The sequence below is a fragment of the Nannospalax galili genome, unplaced genomic scaffold, assembly GCF_000622305.1.
Source record: "Nannospalax galili isolate Female #2095 unplaced genomic scaffold, S.galili_v1.0 scaffold150, whole genome shotgun sequence".
Taxonomy (NCBI): domain Eukaryota; kingdom Metazoa; phylum Chordata; class Mammalia; order Rodentia; family Spalacidae; genus Nannospalax; species Nannospalax galili.
Genome location: NW_008329320.1, coordinates 4059311 through 4077406, shown reverse-complemented (window position 1 = coordinate 4077406; position 18096 = coordinate 4059311). Strand labels below are relative to the sequence as shown.

General features: G+C 38.5%; 1 protein-coding gene across 3 annotated transcripts in view; it reads left to right on the top strand.

The window, feature by feature from the left end:
- Cdh6 (cadherin 6) overlaps positions 1-18096 on the top strand; it is a 149808-nt gene that overhangs the window by 123704 nt on the left and 8008 nt on the right. For all 3 annotated transcript variants that reach the window (XM_008835591.3, XM_029564773.1, XM_029564766.1), the window contains exons 6-11: positions 2394-2581; positions 5434-5687; positions 12210-12346; positions 15027-15148; positions 16198-16315; positions 16449-16700. In XM_008835591.3, coding sequence (XP_008833813.1) covers positions 2394-2581; positions 5434-5687; positions 12210-12346; positions 15027-15148; positions 16198-16315; positions 16449-16700 — 1071 coding nt within the window. The remainder of the gene's footprint in view (positions 1-2393; positions 2582-5433; positions 5688-12209; positions 12347-15026; positions 15149-16197; positions 16316-16448; positions 16701-18096) is intronic.

Sequence of the window (18096 nt, the reverse complement as noted above, 5' to 3'; positions counted from 1 at the left end):
AATGGTTAAGAGCACTTCTTGCTGCTTTTCCAGAGACCCAAAGTCAGTTCCCAGAACCACATCAGACAGCTCACAACTGCCTGTAACTCAGCTCTAGGGGATCCCACACCCTCTTCTGGCCTCCACATACCATGGCATTCACAAATAAATAAATAAATAAATAAATAAATAAATAAATAAATAGATTTTAGAAATAACTTTAAGATCTAAAGGATAGTAGCTCTAACCTGAGTCTCTTCCCTCACAACTGTAACCTACTTCTCCACTTCACCTGACTTCTGTACAATGACATTATAAAAGACAGTGAGCTAGCACAGATTCCCTTTAGAACGGAAGCTCACATGGATCCATAGGGAACAGTTCAATTTTTTTCCAAGTATTAAATCAGTTAGCTAGATAAAAAACAGAATAGCTAATAATATATGATAAAGGTAGAAGAAAAGTTTTATGAACCCTAAGATTCCCCTGAAAAGGCCTAAAATGAAACTATGGGACTTATCAGCATGCTGCCCTGGGAAGCTAGCTCAGGGAGTGCCCATCACTCCCTGGGATTTGTCACTCACTCTTGCTCTTCTCTCACATTGCCTGTTACCTTCTATAAGACAAAGGAAGAGAGGAGAGAATACAAAAAGACAAAAGTTCCAGAAAATGGAAGTTGAACACTCCAGAGAAATACTTAACCTAGTTTGTCATTTTATCAACCAGGACCCAATACTCAGGGAATTCATATTATTCAAGACCTATATTTCTATATAGGTCTTTTTTTTGTCAAAATCCTGTGTTTGAATTATTGGCAAACTATAACACATGAAGCCAGGCATAATAATCCCAGCACTCAGGAGGCATAGGCAGGAAGATCTCTGTGAGATAGACACCAGTTTGATCTACATAGTATGTTCTAGGCCAGCTGTGGCCACAGGGAGACCTTGTCTCAAAAAGACCAAACAAACAAACAAACAAAAAGAGGGGACTGGAGAGATGGCTTAGCAGTTAAGACCACTGGCTGCTCTTGCAGATACCTGGTTTGAATCCCAGCACCTACCTGGTGGCTAACAACCATCTGTAAATCCAGTTTCAAGGGACCTGACACCTTCTGACCTGCACAGGCACTGCACAATATGGGTGCACTTACATACATGCAGGCATAACACTCATAATAAAATAAAAATTAATTAAAATAGAAAAAAACTATATATAGATATATAATGAGAGTAGAATAAATATTAGAGGGTAGCTATGCTCACCACTATACCATCAATGCCAGGATAATTTGTGTGTGTGTGTGTGTGTGTGTGTAAGTGCATGCTAACCTGTCAGATGGTCAGATCTAAACTGAAACACATGTAGCCTTTAAAATCATTTTTTAACATGAAGACATAAAAAAGTATCATCTACAAAATACAGTTTGGAATTAGTAATAAAAATTTAAGTATGCTAAAAATCTACACAGAGGGGAAAAAAATGCTGTAATGAAATTAAGGATGAGTTAGTCTAAAGGAAAGAATGAAGAGCTACAGCTCAGTGTATTTACCCATACCCCCAACTCTGCAGTGAGCTCCAGCTCAGATTATGGGTAACAGTGTGACTACCTCCGTATTTTCTCCAAATTGCTATAATTTGCCTCCACCTTCAGCTCATATTAGCAAGGACAAGAAGAACTGGTTTAAAGAACACCTAGTAATTGGTTTCAAGTCACAGTCAGGTTAAGTTCTTCTCTCTTCTTTCTGCTAGATTACATTAACAGAGGTTTAGAAGCTTCCCGCCCCCTCCTCTGGCACTTGGTCATTCTCACAGTGACACCATGAACTTGGAAGTCTATTTACAGGACAAGAAAAGCACACTCCATTTCCACAGAGACAGGCCACAAAAGAGAAGAAAGATTCTTAATTATCAACAGTAAAGACATAAGGAGATTAGGGAACCATTAATTATTTTGAAGAAAGCATAAGTCTGCCTCCATCCATAGTCCTATCTTAAAGAATGAGTAGAAAGTAGGTTTTGTTTTTATAATAGTCTCCCTTTATCCCATGGTTGGGCTATTTTATGGTTTCCCTTATCGTTTGTCAACCATAGTCTAAAACTATTAATGAAATGTTCCAGAAATAAGAAATTCATAAATTTCAAATACCTTTATTACCATGTGTTTTATACTTGTTCTCTTTTATTAGTATTCTGTTAGTCTCTTATTGTTTCTAGGTTATAATGTAAACTTTATCAAAGATATGTTTGCATTTTTAAAAACCCATGGTGCACTGTATTTAGGGTTTAATATAGTCACCATGAGGAGTACATGTGGGGTCTTGGAATGCACCCCCTGTGAGTAAGAGAGGACTGCTTATTATGATGGCGTATGCCCTAGTCTCTGTCTGACTTGTCTTTCTGCTGATTAATAGGTACATACCAGTTTAAGACCCCCGAGTCCTCTCCACCGGGTACACCTATTGGCAGGATCAAAGCCAGTGATGCTGATGTGGGAGAAAATGCAGAGATTGAGTACAGTATCACAGACGGTGAGGGGCAGGATATGTTTGATGTCATCACTGACCAGGAAACCCAAGAAGGAATTATAACTGTCAAAAAGGTAATGCCATTGACATGGATATTTGTTACAACTCCTGGGGCGGAAGAGCTGGCTCAGCCAGTCAAGTGCTTGCTATGCAAACATGAGGACCTGAATTCAGATCCCTAGCTCCCAAGTCTAAGCATGGAGACACATGTCAATAACCCAGGTGCTGGGGGCAGAAGCAGAGAAAGGCAGATCCTAGAGACTCACTGGCCAGCCAGTCTAAGGAAATGGTTAGCTCCAGGTTCAGTGAGAGACCTTGTCTCAAAAATAAATAAATAAGGGACTGGAGAGATGGCTCAGTGGTTAAAAATACTGGCTGCTCTTGCAGAAGAACCAGGTTCAGTTCTCAGCACCTACATGGTGGCTAACAACCATCCATAACTTCAGTTCCAGGGGATCTGTCACCCTCTTCTCACCCCAGTGGGCATTGTACAACTTGGATGCACTTACCTATATGCAAGAAAACACTCATGCACATAAAAATAAATGTATAAAATCTTTTTATAAGTAAACAAGGTAGAGAGAGACAGAAAAAGACAGCGTGTCAACCTCTGCCCATCACACATGAATGGTCAAGAGAATGCGCCTGCACACAAACGTGAATACACGCACATACACCAGACAAAGGGAGTGGGAACTAAACACAATTCCTGAGGATATTTAGTCAAGCCCAAATACTATTGTCTAGCAGGGGAAAAAAATGAGACTATTCATCCATGCCTGTTACATAGATATCCACCATTCTGGTACAAACTAGATAAAAGGGAAAAAAGAAGGTGATGTCACTTCTTAATATCATACAATGAACACACTTTTCTCTGGTCCCCAAGTTACCAAGGAAAATGACCATCACACATAAACTTTCCTTCAGGTTCTTATTTTACTCATTAAAAATATTTTAATTCCACTGAGATCTTTATTTAATATTTTATTTATTTTTATTTTATGTGTATGCATGTATTGCCTGCATATAGGTAAGTGCGCCTGTGTCGTGCAATGCCTGCGGAGAATAGAAGAGACTGTCCGATTCCTTGGAACTGGCATTACAGACAGTTATTAGCTGCCATGTGGGTGTTGAGATTTGAACCCGGTCTTCTGCAAGAACAACCAGTGTTCTTAACCACTGAGCTATCTCTCTAGCCCCCACTGAGATCTTTTGAGTTGACTTTTAGGAGTCAAAAATAATTTTATATGGTCATTAATCCATATCTTCAATAAAATTTTATTAAGAACTTCCTACATAAACAATATTAACAAATGATAAGCATAGAAATGCCTGAAATACCTAGACATAGTGGTGCATGCCTTTAATCCCAGCACTGGGGTGGCAGAGGCAGGCAGATCTCTGTGAGATTGAGACCAGCCTGGTCTACGTAACAAGTTCCAGGCCAGCTGGAGTCACAGGGATACCCAATCTCAAAAATAAAATACATATAATAGACAATATAAACAATAGTGTCAGAAATGGTTGTAGGTGTGGAGTTGCCATGGCACACACAGCAGATGGTCCCTGCTCTCCTGGAATTTCAAGCCAGGAGTGACTCAACAAGGAAGCAAATAAGCAAATGAATTACTGTGACTATAACATGTGATAGTTGCTTTGAAGGAAAAGCTTATTGTAGGGATCGAGATGACCTGAACTGAAGAGACAAGGTCTGTAGAGACTATGCACAGAAATGAGGGAAATTTCATGTGACTCCTTTGTTACTCTTCTAGGTTGCTTAATTTTAAGTAATTTCTCTTTCTTTCATGCTTAAAGTAGTACCTTCTCCCCCTCCTCCCCCCACTGTAGATTGCTGGTAGATGTAAGCATAGGCGGAGATAAATAACAAGAAAAATTTTCCTCTTAAAAACATGTCTTAATATCTGGAAATAAAATAAAACATGTTTAAGTGAAACTCAGACCAATGTTTTATACTTTAACATGATTAGGAGGCCCATTAGTACGCATTAACCTTTTTAATTTTCTTGGTGCCTTATCAGGACCTGAAATTTTGCCTAACTGACTAAATCACATTCACCAATGCCATGATTAATAGTGTTTCTAGTGAGCCCTGTCATGATATCATCTCAAACCAAAAGTCAGCAATATGCATTTGGGTTCACTGTGTCTCCAAAAGCAGAATGCTGTTCCTAAGGTCTTTGACAACAGGCTCATTCCTTTCTTTGGCAAGTAATTAGCCCAGAACTCTTACCAGGATATCATTGAAAGATTTTATTAACTCATACAAAAGAGAACCATTTTATCTGAATGGACAAGAGAGAATCAAGATGCTAACCAGAGGTTCTCAATTCTGGCTACACCTTCGAATCACCTGAAGGTGTAAAAGTATAGATGACAGCCCCCACCCAGATATTTTGGGTTAATGGGCCAGAGTGGGGCCCCAGGCACTGGCAAGTTTAAAACACTCAGCAGGTACTGTTAAAGCCAGATGTAAGAACACCTGGCAGAATGATCAGCATGTTGCCAGCCTGCCCCTGGCAACCCCTCTGGTCAGATACTAGGGGTTTTTTTAAAGGAGGGAGACAAGCTGGCCCAGATTTCTGTGTGCAGCTCACTCCCTGCCCTGTATGATGCCTAGCACTTCAGCATCCACTTTACATCAGCACCAGGCATTCGGCCCACATTTCCATCTGCACTGCTATTCTTCACAGCCTATGTAATATTTTCCCTCCTAATGGCCTAGAGTATGGAAAAAAATTAATCACCACTTATCTTTGCTGTCTCTACCCAACATCACACTAATATGTAGTGGTTTCACTAAGCAATATGATCGCATTCATTTATCAGAGATTTATACTAAAATGGATTCTGTCTTGACTTTCTGTGTTCTGACTTCTTTAAATGTGTCACTTTCCTCCCAAAGCTCTTGGATTTTGAGAAGAAGAAAGTGTATACTCTCAAGGTGGAAGCTTCCAATCCCCACATCGAACCTCGGTTTCTCTACCTGGGTCCCTTCAAGGATTCAGCCACAGTGAGAATTGTGGTGGAGGATGTGGATGAGCCTCCTGTCTTCAGCAAACTGGCCTACATACTACAAATTCGAGAGGATGCTCAGATAAACACAACAATAGGCTCAGTCACAGCCCAAGATCCAGATGCGGCCAGGAATCCCATCAAGTAAGCACAATTCCACGATGTCTCTTTTATAATTCAGTTGATTTTTATATTCAAATATCTGCCTGCGCCTTAGGATTAGACAGTTGTGTTTTCCTTAAAAAAAAAAAAGTTCTAGACAGCACTTTTAACTTTCCTTGCTCCATGCATAAATATTATTTTAGCAAAGCATAAACCTCAAATACATAAAATGTGAGAGAAAAAACACAAAATGAGCTGCACAAGAGTTCAGTGCTGAAGTGAGGTAATAGAGGATGAGGCGTTGCATGGCCAGGGGTTCTTTTTAAGGTTTGAGATGATTTGTCAAAGAGTAGAACATAGAAACAAATCAGTCACTGAGCTTGACAGCCTGCTTTTCAAGTGCTAGAGAAACCTATCATGTAACACTTAAAGGCAGAATTATGCTCCATTTAGGTGAATAATTTTTCTCTAGTATATGTAAATAAAAACAAGAACTATTTCATGATATGTCTGTGAAATCCTGGGGAAATTAATAGGGTAGAATCCAAATTAATGCTATGTAAACAAGCTCTGTCTTCCCGTAGTTGCTGACATGTTAGTTATAAATTATGTTGCAAGAAAGCCTCGTTGCTTTGGGGGACCACTGATGCTTTCAGGATTCTAGAATCATATGCAAATCCTGAAGTCAACGAACTTCAAACCTTTGACCAGTAACTCAGTCGACTAAATGAGAAAAGTGCTAAATTTGAATACCATTGTATAAATTACTGCCCATAAATAATGTAAGCAGAAAAAATAAAAGCTGTAGAGCCTTGCAAGGGAATCCACAGATATATCTGATCAGGGTACCTGCCACAGGCCAGGGACATCCTATGCACTAGGGAATGCAATGGAGAGCTATACCGAGTCCTAAACGCAGGGATCTTACAGAGAAATAAAGAAGGGCTGGAGAGATGGCTCAGTGGTTGAGAACACTGTTTTTGCTGAAGACCCAGGTTCGAATCCCAGTACCCACATGTCAGCTAACAACTGTCCATAACTCCAGTTCCAGAGGATCCAACAGCCTCTTCTGTCCTTGGCGGGCATTGCATGACACGGGTGCACTTACCTACATTCAGGCAATGCATGCGTACATATAAAATAAAAATAATAAAGTTTTAAAAATTACTTCAAAAAAGAAAATTATTTAAGCAAACTATCTGAAAAAACTTGAGTCTCCCAACAACTGGCACCATAACCTTTGAACACCTCCAAGAGTCTCTTCATTTGACCCTGACTTCAGTGTAAAATAACACTGTGGTTGAGGTTGAGTTACTTCTGTGTGGACTGGGCAGAGGAACGAAACGACCCAGTATACTTTTCTTAAGTTTATTTATTTCTATTGAATTTTTGTGTATTTCATATACAACATCTTAATCATCAATATTTTTAAAGAAGAAGAAGAAGAAATAAACAAGCCAGGAGTGGTGGCACAAGCCTTTAGTCCCAGCACTTGAGACGCAGAGACAGGAGGATCTCTGTGAGTTCAAGGCCAGCCTGGTCTACATAGTGAGTTCCAGGCTGGCTGGTGCTACAGGGTGCTACCCTGTCTCAAAAAGACCAAAAAACAAAACAAACAAACAAGCAAAAAAGCAGACAGAAATAAACAAAGGATAAATATGCCGTATGTTATGTGAAAATGTTCTAAAAAGAAAATGAATGGAGATACTGTTTCAGAAAGTGTGACCAGGCTTGGTTTTCTAAGTAGGGAATTATTTCAGTGAAGATTTGAAAGAGACAAAGGAGCAAATCGTGCAGAAACCTGGGGGAAGACCTGCAGGAGGGGAAAAACAAGGGTGACGTCTGGTACTAGGGCTGACCGTGTAAAGAGGCTTTACATGGCTAAGAGAAAGGACGAGGGGATACAGGGAAGAGGAGAAGGAAAGCAAGGGAGGAAGAAGAGAGGGAAGGAGAGGGAGGAGGCTGAGTTCAGGCAGGAGGCAACAGGGAAGTTTGGTGAACACAGTAGATCCTACTGAGCTTTGTAGTCCATGATAAAGACTGAAATTTCATTGAGGTGAGAAGCCACTTGGAAGCTTTGAACAGAAGAGCTACCTAATCCAAAACTATACTTTAAAGGGTTCACTTTGTCCATAACATGAAGAATATTATTGCAGATAAAAGAATGTGTGGCTCTAAGGCCACTGTCTTCTAACATCCAGTTCCCTTAGTTCTGGTGAAACCTCATGATGCCCTCACATCTAAAGCACAGAATTGTCTAGTCTACTCTCTAAGAGTAGTTTTAAATCACTGGGCAAATAGATGCATATTTAATCTATCAATTAAAATATCTATAAGATACCCTGAATTGGGCTGTGGTCCACCCAGTGTAGCCATGTGTGAGCTCCATGAACACAGTATTCCATCTAAATTTAACATGATTAATAAGGAAAGTGAATAATGGCTTTCACTTGCATACTGTAAGCAATTTAGGTACTTTCACAACTATTCTCTCCCTTGGAGTTTGTTCTAACTGCACAGAGGGGAAAAACTTAGCAAGTCAGTGTGAAGTCCAATTTAAAAGTGTTAATGGCTAGAAGTTTACAAATATGAGCTTCAATTATCTCTCTGATAGATCAACATGTTTTTGATCTGAAGAGAAACGTCTTTTAGAAATTAAAGCTAAATACTTCTATGTCTTTGTTACTTTTTATAATACATGCCATTTTTACTCACTGCATTATTTTATGTTTCATGAAAGGAAGTACTTGGCTTGTCAGACTGGATTGGCTGTTACTTAATTCTAAAGATTTTGCTGCCAGCCTTCCCTTACTATATGGATTTGATGCATAGATAAAGACTTAAGGCTAGAAATGTACATAGACTACATTGGTGTGTAAATGCATGTTCCAGTGATTTGCTTTACAGGATAAAATGCATTCTTATATTTTAAAAAATATCTATATATAGTTTCAGGTGAGTCTAGACATAAACATTAAACAACTGTGAATGAAACAGTGTGTTAGGTGAATAATTAAGAGAATCCTTCCCAAAACATTGAATTTTATTATTCAGTCACCCAGGTCCTCTGCAAGAGCATCCAGTGCTCTTAACCATTGAGCAATCTCTCCAACCCCATCTTTAATTCTTTAATAACTTTATCACAATGTCTTTTGATACATACAAGAAGATCTTGTGTCACTATTGATACCTATCATGTAAAATCCACATGCAGGGACTGGAGAAATGGTTCATCAGGTAAAAGTACTTGTTCTTTCAGAGGACCAGGATCCACACTGGGTGGCTCACAACAGCCTGTAACCACCTCCAGGGGATCCAATGCTGTCTTCTGGCCTCCATAGCAACCCATGCTTATGTATGTATACACACACGCACACACACACACATGCACACACATGCACAAGCACAAGTAAAAGTAAATCTTTTTTTTAAATGTACCTGAAAACACACCTTCTCTCCCATCATCCAAATCTTCCTGACTTGAGGATACAGCAAAAGACAAATCATTTCACCACAAAATACAATGAAGGCTTAGGGAAAGGAAGTCTCCAGTGGAGTGATCTGCTGTAACCATGAGGGGCTGTCTTTTTTCCTATTAGCTATGATCACAATTAATGTTACTAGACAATGAATATCCCTGATATAAATTGAAATTACTTTGTAAAAAAGAAAAAAAAAGACAACAAGGAAAAAATATGGATTTGTCTATAAGCAAATCCTAAACAATATAGGCATTTTAGGATTTCCATTAATTTTTAATCTCCCAATTAGGGAAAACAATATAAATTTTGGCATTTCCCAAATAGTTAATCTTCTCACTATAAAATGCAAAGCTACCTTCAACTAAAATTTCCTCACTACTTCTCCTTAGTTTCAAGTTGTGGGAAAACATGATTACTTATAAGTCTTAAAACTATATCAGTACTGAGACAAAGAACAGAGAGATTACTGTTGTATATAAGTGTAATAGTTTATAAAAGCACAAAGCCATACTTCTTAAATTTGGCATTTTTCAGGAGGGAAAACATATTCATAGATAATTATTAAATTTCTCACTGTCTATATAGACTTCCTTTTTGATAATTAACTGTGTACTATAAATATTTATCATTCTCAAAACTGAAAAAGAGTGATCAAGTAAGTTCAATGCTCTTGCCTAAATTCTTCACAAATATTGATTCATAACAGAAATAACAAAGCTGATAGATAGCTTTCTAAACTGTTTCAACCCTTTTGAGAATAAAATATACATTCATTTAAATACATTGAAGCCAAAATTCAGACCTAGTTACATAGACGCCCTTTGTGACCTTCATCAATTCTCTTTGAAATAAGTGTTAAACAGCTTTCAATAACTGAATGCTTGTTTCATTTAGACAACTGCTAAATGATAATAATAAATTTTATTAAGATAAAAGAGATTGTTTGCTATAACATGCTACTTATATTTTAAATAAAAAACAATTCCTTGAAATAGAATTTTGAACATGGTATACTACCACAAGCTAGTAACATTTTTTCTTAGAACACTCATAACTCCAAATATGTCTGACTAGTCATGTGATTTACTTAAGTTTTGTTTGTACTGTCAGTGTTTTTAAGCCTCCTTCCATGATATATGTTTTAAAAATCCATTTGAAGCCGGGCGTGGTGGCGCACGCCTTTAATTCCAGCACTTAGGAGGCAGAGGCAGGTGGATCTTTGTGAGTTCAAGGCCAGCCTGGTCTATATAGTGACTTCCAGGACAGCTGGGGCTACAGGGAGACCCTGTCTCAAAAAGACAAAAAAAAATCCATTTGAAATGGGAAATTAGTTTTCCTAAAAGCCTCAAAATATGAACTTTCTTCAGAATTTTCTCTTTACTAGTGCCTCATTCAATAACATGCATACATACTTGTTCACTTTATATGGCTATCCTAAAAATTAGTAAAAATTAAAGAAATTAGAAAGTAGTAAAGCTAGTAACAAATTTATAAATGAGATAATATTTCTCCAAACTTACTGATAGATAGTTCCAGTGGTTTTAGGGTTGAAGACTCAATGGTTGCTAAGTTTCCGCTTAGCCCTCTGAGTTTCTACTAGCTCTCCTTCACTACATCCATTCTTGTTGATTCTCTGTTCCCAGTGGGTAGGTGGTTAAGTGATACAGTCCTCAGTGCTTCCTCCCTCTAATGAATATTCTCTTCCAGATTTGCTGAACAAGAACTCTAGGTGATCTTCCTGGATCTTTGTCTTGACCTTCAAATTAGATATGTCCACCCACCCGGTGTTCCTTGGATGCTTCAGCCTCTATATGTCAAACACAGGGCCTCAAATCTTCCCCAAGTCCAACTTTTCACATCTCTTCCAATGGCTTGTGACAGCACTGTTCAGCCTTCTCAGTTCAACTGCCATCTGTGCTCAGCATGATTTAGATTGTGACGCTGCCCTGCGTGGAGCCCATGGGTAGATTTACGTGGCATTTGGACTAGACCCTAACTCTTTCCTGTAGCCCATCCTTCTGCAGTTTGAACCCTGCATCCCTCTCTAATCCATCTCCCTCCTCCCTCTCTTACTTTACCAGCCTCACCCACACTATCCATCTTTTACTTCAAAAAACTGAATTATTTTCAAAATAAAATGATAAGAAAAAAGTAACCAGTTCTCTATATGTACATGAAAACACATATATTAAAGTTCTGAAGGTCTGAAAACTTTATTTAAAGATATAGCAATTTGTGCTGGGGAGGCAGTGCTTGCTGTGCAAGCATGAAGACGAGTTTGGATCCGCAGAAGCCATGTAAAGGACAGGTGGGCATGGCAACCTGCTTTTAATTCCAGCACTTGGAAAGCAGAGGCAAGGGTCCCTGGGGCAAGCTGGCTAGCCAGACTAGTCTTATCAGTGAGCTCTAGGTTTGACTGAGAGGCCCAGTCTCAATGGATAAGGTAGACAGCATCAACAAATACATCCAACATCAATCTTGAACCTCCACATTTGTGCACACCCACATGTACACACAGATATGTCTACACAGTGTGAACATGCATACGTAGGTGCATACACACCACACATATACATATGAAAAATATATATCATGATTACTATATAAACTTGATCTAAATTACATATTAAAAAGAAATTAGCAGTGATACTCTAAATCACACAGTTCGTCTGGTGAGTTTACTATTAAATCTGAGCTGTAAAGATATAATTTTGTGGGACTGAAAAGATGGATCAGTGGTTAAGAGCACTTTCTGTTCTTCCAGAGAACTGGAGTTTGGTTTCCAGCACCCACATGGCAGCTAACAACTGTCTGAAACTCTGGTTCTAGAGGATCTGATGCCCTCTTCTGTCCTTCACAGGCATTGCACACATGTGGTGCACTTAGATATATGCAGGCAAACTATACATATACAATTTAAAAAAAAAAACCAAAATTTAGTTTTGCTTAATGTTCAGTTGTAGATACTTAAATACACTACAAGTAGAAAAAATTAATATGACAGATAATCTTGGAGAGGTTTGATGATGTGAAAAGAGGAATGATTAGGAAAGTCTTTCTAAATTCTACTCTGCATTTTCAGGTATTCTGTGGATCGACACACAGATATGGACAGAATATTCAACATTGATTCTGGAAATGGTTCAATTTTTACATCAAAACTTCTTGATCGAGAAACACTCCTGTGGCACAACATCACAGTGATAGCAACAGAGATTAGTAAGTCCAACCCAGTACCAATGCAGTCCCCATTGAAGGAATGAATGTCCTAGTGAGGGTTTATGAAAGAATGGCTGAAACTGTTTACCTGGACTTGATGACCCTGTTCTATACACACTGAAGTACAGAGCACTGGGAAAATCTGCAATAATGTTTCTAAATGTGTTGGTTGGTTCACATTGAGTAAAGAAATTGTGGAAGTTCTGCAGTTTGGAAACAGTAAGATCGCATCTCTTGGGGCTGGGGAGGTGGCTGAGCAGGAAACACAAGATTGAGGACTCAAGTTTAGGTCCCTAAAATCTACACAAAAGCTGGATACATGTGGTGGTCACCTATAATCCCAGCATTCAGAAAGCAAAGATAAAGAATTTCCCAGGACAAGTTGGCTGGATAGACTAGCCAAAGAGGTCAGTGAGACACTGCCTCAATATATAAAACTGAGAGCCATGGAAGAAAACACCGACATACATTTTGAGTCTACAAACACGCTACGTGGACGTGCACACACTTTTTAAAAAAATATCTCAAGTGAAATTTAATTGACAATTAGTGGATATGATTTCCCAAAGCTTATAAATTAGACAATCATAGAAACAACTGAAAAAAAAATGGACACTCAGACATCTCGTAGAAAGAAGGGGGCATAAGGGATCAAATATCCTCAAATTGTAGACATTGGTGAGCATCTCTTGGAGATTCATTCTCTAGCTTTCTATAGAATTTCTGTTTTAAAAATCCTTGTAGAATTAAGAGCTATAAATTATCACTTTTCTGTAGTATAACAAATTGAGCGATATAAACCACCAAGTAATCAATAAAATGTTTAGAATGAATTTTATGGTACTCCCCATGAAATTCCAGGCAAAGAAAAATAGTGCCAAAAGAATGTTTCAAATTTAATGATTTTACTCAATGAAAATTAATGTGAACTACAATCACAATGTGTAAACCAGAGAACATAAAAGAAAAACGATCTTTAAAATATTAGATGTTTAAAATAGGCTTCTAAATTATAGCTCTTTTTAGTTTCTGTTTTTAATTTTAAAAGTTCTAAACACTTTTATCTCAGTTGGGTATCTAGTGTGAAATATTCCATATCAAATGGTTTATTACAGTTCCATTTTGTCAACATAACTCATGAGATTTGAAGTTGCTGAAGGATAGTGGATAGAATAATAAACAGCCAGTGTGAGCAAAACAAGGCCTGGCTTCTGATAGTGATAAAGATGCCTCATTAGACATTTGTTAGATAGGAATTTGCCTTTCAGAATTTATGCCAAGGGACTGGTGTGGATACCAGTAACAGTACACTCTTAATGTTTTATAATTACAAAATGATTTTCCACTGAGGAGGACTGTGTTTCAAAGCATCATGAAATTTTATTTTTTACTGAAGTGGTCATAAGTATTTTAGGCTTATGCCTAAGTTTTCTGTTTTTAGGATTTAGCATTTCTCTTATACATTTGAAAATACGAGTGATTAAGATATATCAAAATTGATATGTAGCCACTTTAATTTTGGGAGGATAGTGTAAGAAAAATATAGGTAAGGGATCTTAAGAATACTATCATCAAAACTTGGTAACTACCTTTGATATCTCAGGAACTAAAAGTTTGTATAAAACCAGCTCACTTTTATTGCAAAGCCTTTCATACTTATTGTTTCCCTTTTCTGGAAATCCAGAAATATTCACATGGCTTTATCCTTCTTTTCAATCATTCTGAGCAAACAGTGTTTCAGAGAAGCTATCCCTGGCTTCTACTCAGCGTTAGCACCTCGTCTCTCTCCATCCTTTTTCTCTAGTTTTACCACAGTATTTCCTATCTGATGCATTGTATGATTGTGTGGATAGTGTCTATTTCCACATTAGAGCAAATCTCCAAAATGCAAGATCTTTATTATGCTCCTTTTCTGTCCCAGCACCCCAAATAATGACCAGCACATATCAGACATCCATGGAAGTTTTATTAAGTCAACATTCAAATAGATATGTAAGTTAAGTGCATGAGAGAGATAAAGCAAGAGCTCTTATGCCAACTCTTACACCGGAAGTCTATTCTCCAATCCCCGTCAGGGGTTACCACAGAAGATACCCAAACTACCTCCATTATCACACATCTGCCCCATCGTCATCCTAGATTAACAGCTTAGACTTTGAAGTCAAACAGACCTGAATTTGAATGTAGGCTTCATTCCTTACTACCTCTGAGAGCATACACAAATTACTTAACTTCTCTGTGCCTTGCTAATAATGTAAGAGCACTAACTGTATCTGCCTCCAAAGTTTGTAGGGACTGAATAAGTGAATATAACAAAGTTCTTCTCATGACGTCTGACTCTCATTCAACAGCCAAACTGAAACAGCCAGACCAGTAACAAGCTCTTTCATTTGCTCTTCCCTTTGTCCATGGTTTTCCCCCATCCGTTTCCTTTGCTTCCTCAAAAGTCTACTTCTAAATATTTTGTGTTACCTTACGGTTTACTAGGCAGATGTACTGTCTCAACAACTGTAGGTATTTGCAACAAATGTGTCCAACCCCAGAAGGACCAAGCTAACTGAGTCTTCTCACCATGTTGGTTCTCGATACTCTTAAGGAATCTGCTGTGAGTGGCTGCTGTCGAAGGGGCAATGGTGACGAGCATATAAATGCCTGTTTCTTTCTTTTTGGTGTGTGGCAGATAATCCAAGGCAGAGCAGCAGAGTGCCTCTATATATTAAAGTTCTCGATGTCAATGACAATGCCCCAGAATTTGCTGAGTTCTATGAAACCTTTGTCTGTGAAAAAGCAAAAGCAGATCAGGTATGTTTTATAAGAAAGCACCTTCAAATTGAAGTCAGATTAATTTAGATCTAATAATTGAGATAATATAGAGAGCAAAGGGCTAGTCTTGAATTATCTATGAAGTAAATGCTAAGGAGATTAATACCACAAATAATAATCAAGATGGATATTTAACTTGCATAAGAGAACAAATTTTTAAGAACTGAAAGTTCATCAGTCTCCAAGACTGATGGTGATTCCAAATAAGTCTTAAGTTTTCATGAAAATAGATTAGTCACAGTGTTCTTGGAATGGAATCTTTATTGGTAGACACATAGTTATTATCACATGTACTTGAAAATAATATCTAGAACATCCAACACAATTGCCTATAATTCACAGTTTCACTTACTTACATTGTCCATCTGTAAAGTAGCACAAATTCACGAATGCTTTACTGATTTACCCATTTGTCACCCACCTGAAACAGGTCTTTGCTGCCAGTGATAGAGAAATCATGCTGTACTTGTCAAAACAGAAGTGTGCTATGAAAGTGCACGTGAAAGTAGGAAGTTGAAGTTACTGTATTTTGAGCACTAATTTTCTTTATATATGTTTTTTGCAAGTTGGTACTTTATGAGCCTGCAAAGACTGTGTTTCTAAATAGGCTGTACAAAGAGTGCTTCCATTCCATTAAGTTGTAATGTTTTCAGGATCTCTGTGACATTTCCTAGCTGTGAATCATACTCTGTAGCAGTGTTTCTCGGCCCCAGGTGATTTTCTGCCCTAGGGATTTGGGCAATGTCTAGAGACAATCTGGATTGTCAGGACTAAGAGGATGTTCCTGATACATAGTAGGGTGGGATCAGGGTTGCTGCCAAACACTTCAGTGCACACAGTAGTGCACGCCCACAGCCACAAAGTATCGCTCAATCCATGGCTTTCTAACCCATCAGTTCTTTGAATAGAAGGGGCTGATTTAATTTTCAAAGCTTTTATTTTGAATTAAGTTACAAATTATAAAATTAAGCAATTTCCTGCAAAACCATCAGAAATACTTTATGACAACTTTATGGTTTTTATTTTAGCTGATTCAGACCCTCCATGCTGTTGACAAGGACGACCCTTACAGTGGACACCAATTCTCCTTCTCTTTGGCCCCTGAAGCAGCCAGTGGCTCTAACTTTACCATTCAAGACAACAAAGGTAAATGGACTCATTACCTTCCCTTTCAATACATATCAGATCGAAATCTCTATCCATATCTATTTCCATCACAACTGATTCAGTGCATGGTGTGGTAGCCGCACCCATTCACCACTTTGCTTTCTGGTTCCAGACAACACTGCAGGAATCTTAACTCGGAAAAATGGCTATAATAGACATGAGATGAGCACCTATCTCCTGCCTGTGGTCATTTCAGACAACGACTACCCAGTCCAAAGCAGCACTGGGACAGTGACTGTCCGGGTCTGTGCATGTGACCACCATGGGAACATGCAGTCCTGCCACGCGGAGGCCCTCATCCACCCCACAGGACTGAGCACAGGGGCTCTGGTGGCCATCCTTCTGTGCATCGTGATCCTACTAGGTAAACTGCTTCTCCCCGCATCCTATCTCCCCTTGGTGAGGGGCACACACTGTTACTGTGACACTCTAGATTTTTCCGCCTCCCCCATTAAAGCATACAGCCTGATCTAGGTGAGTAGAGTTATATGCTGAGAATCTGTATTGTTCAAACGTGAACTCGTTTTTGCTTTAAAAAAAAAATGGCTTTGAAAAAAAAAAAATGGCTTTGGAGAATGAACAGATGTGATATGTGCCCGCGTCTTTGCTTGCCTAGGGCACCAGTCCACCAAAAGAATATCTTGTCTATCAGACTGGAGATGCATCTCAGGGGGGATTTGAGGGCAATATACATTCACCATTTCTATTTCATTTGTTGTTTGATATTTAACTTGGAAAACATTGTTAAATTTTGAAAAGTGAAAGTCGTGCAGCATTGAGTGTGTGATGAAGACCCTTTCCACAGACTGATGGAAGATTGATGGAAAACTAGAAAAGGGATTATGATGACTTTTTCTCTCTCATACAGGGAAAATAAAAATATGGGCTTTTCCTTAATGGAGCAAACTTGTTTTAATATAACCAATAGAATAACTACTATCTGAATATTGCTTTCTGGTTGCCACATACATAATGTCTATTAATTTCAGACTTAATTATAAAGAACTCCTGTTATTAGGAAACCAATCTGGAATCCCAAAGAAAAGAATGTAAAAAGGTGAAAATCAAGGTCTTATTGTGGTTTGGGTATGAGGTCTTCCCCCAAAAGCTCATACGTTGGCAGTGTCATCCCCAGGTGGTGGTACAATTGAGAGGTAACTGGATCATGTGGATGCTAACTTTGTCAAAGGATTAACCCACTGATGAGTTGGGAGCTGAATGGTCTGTGAGGATGTGGGGCCCTTTAAAGGCAGTGTGCCACAGAAATATGTCTTTGAAAGAGATGCCTTGTCCCTGGACCCTTCCTTGCACTCTGCATCACGTCCACCTTGAGATGCTTTTCCACCACATGCACCTGCAACCTTGCTTCTCTGCTTACCATAAAAGCAATAGATCCAAGTGACCATGGCCTGAAGCCTGTGAACCCATAAGCCACAACATATCATTCTCCCTTTCAGCCATTTCTCTTGGGAATTCTTTCAAAGAAACAGAAACTAACACCAGGTCTATCAATGATACAAATGATATTTTTTTCTTCCAAACAACTAATTAAGCCAAAAGGCTGGGTTCAAATAATTTTCCAGGCACTTGATTACTAGTCAGCTAAAAAAACTAAATGTTTTCTAATGTAACCCTTCCAAAAAGAAAAACAAGATTTGTAAAGTTTGCCTACAGAATGGGGAAAGAAAATCAATGTAAGATAGAGTTAATCCAGCCATGGCAATGAAGGTCAGAAGTTCAAGGTCATCCTCAGCCTCTCC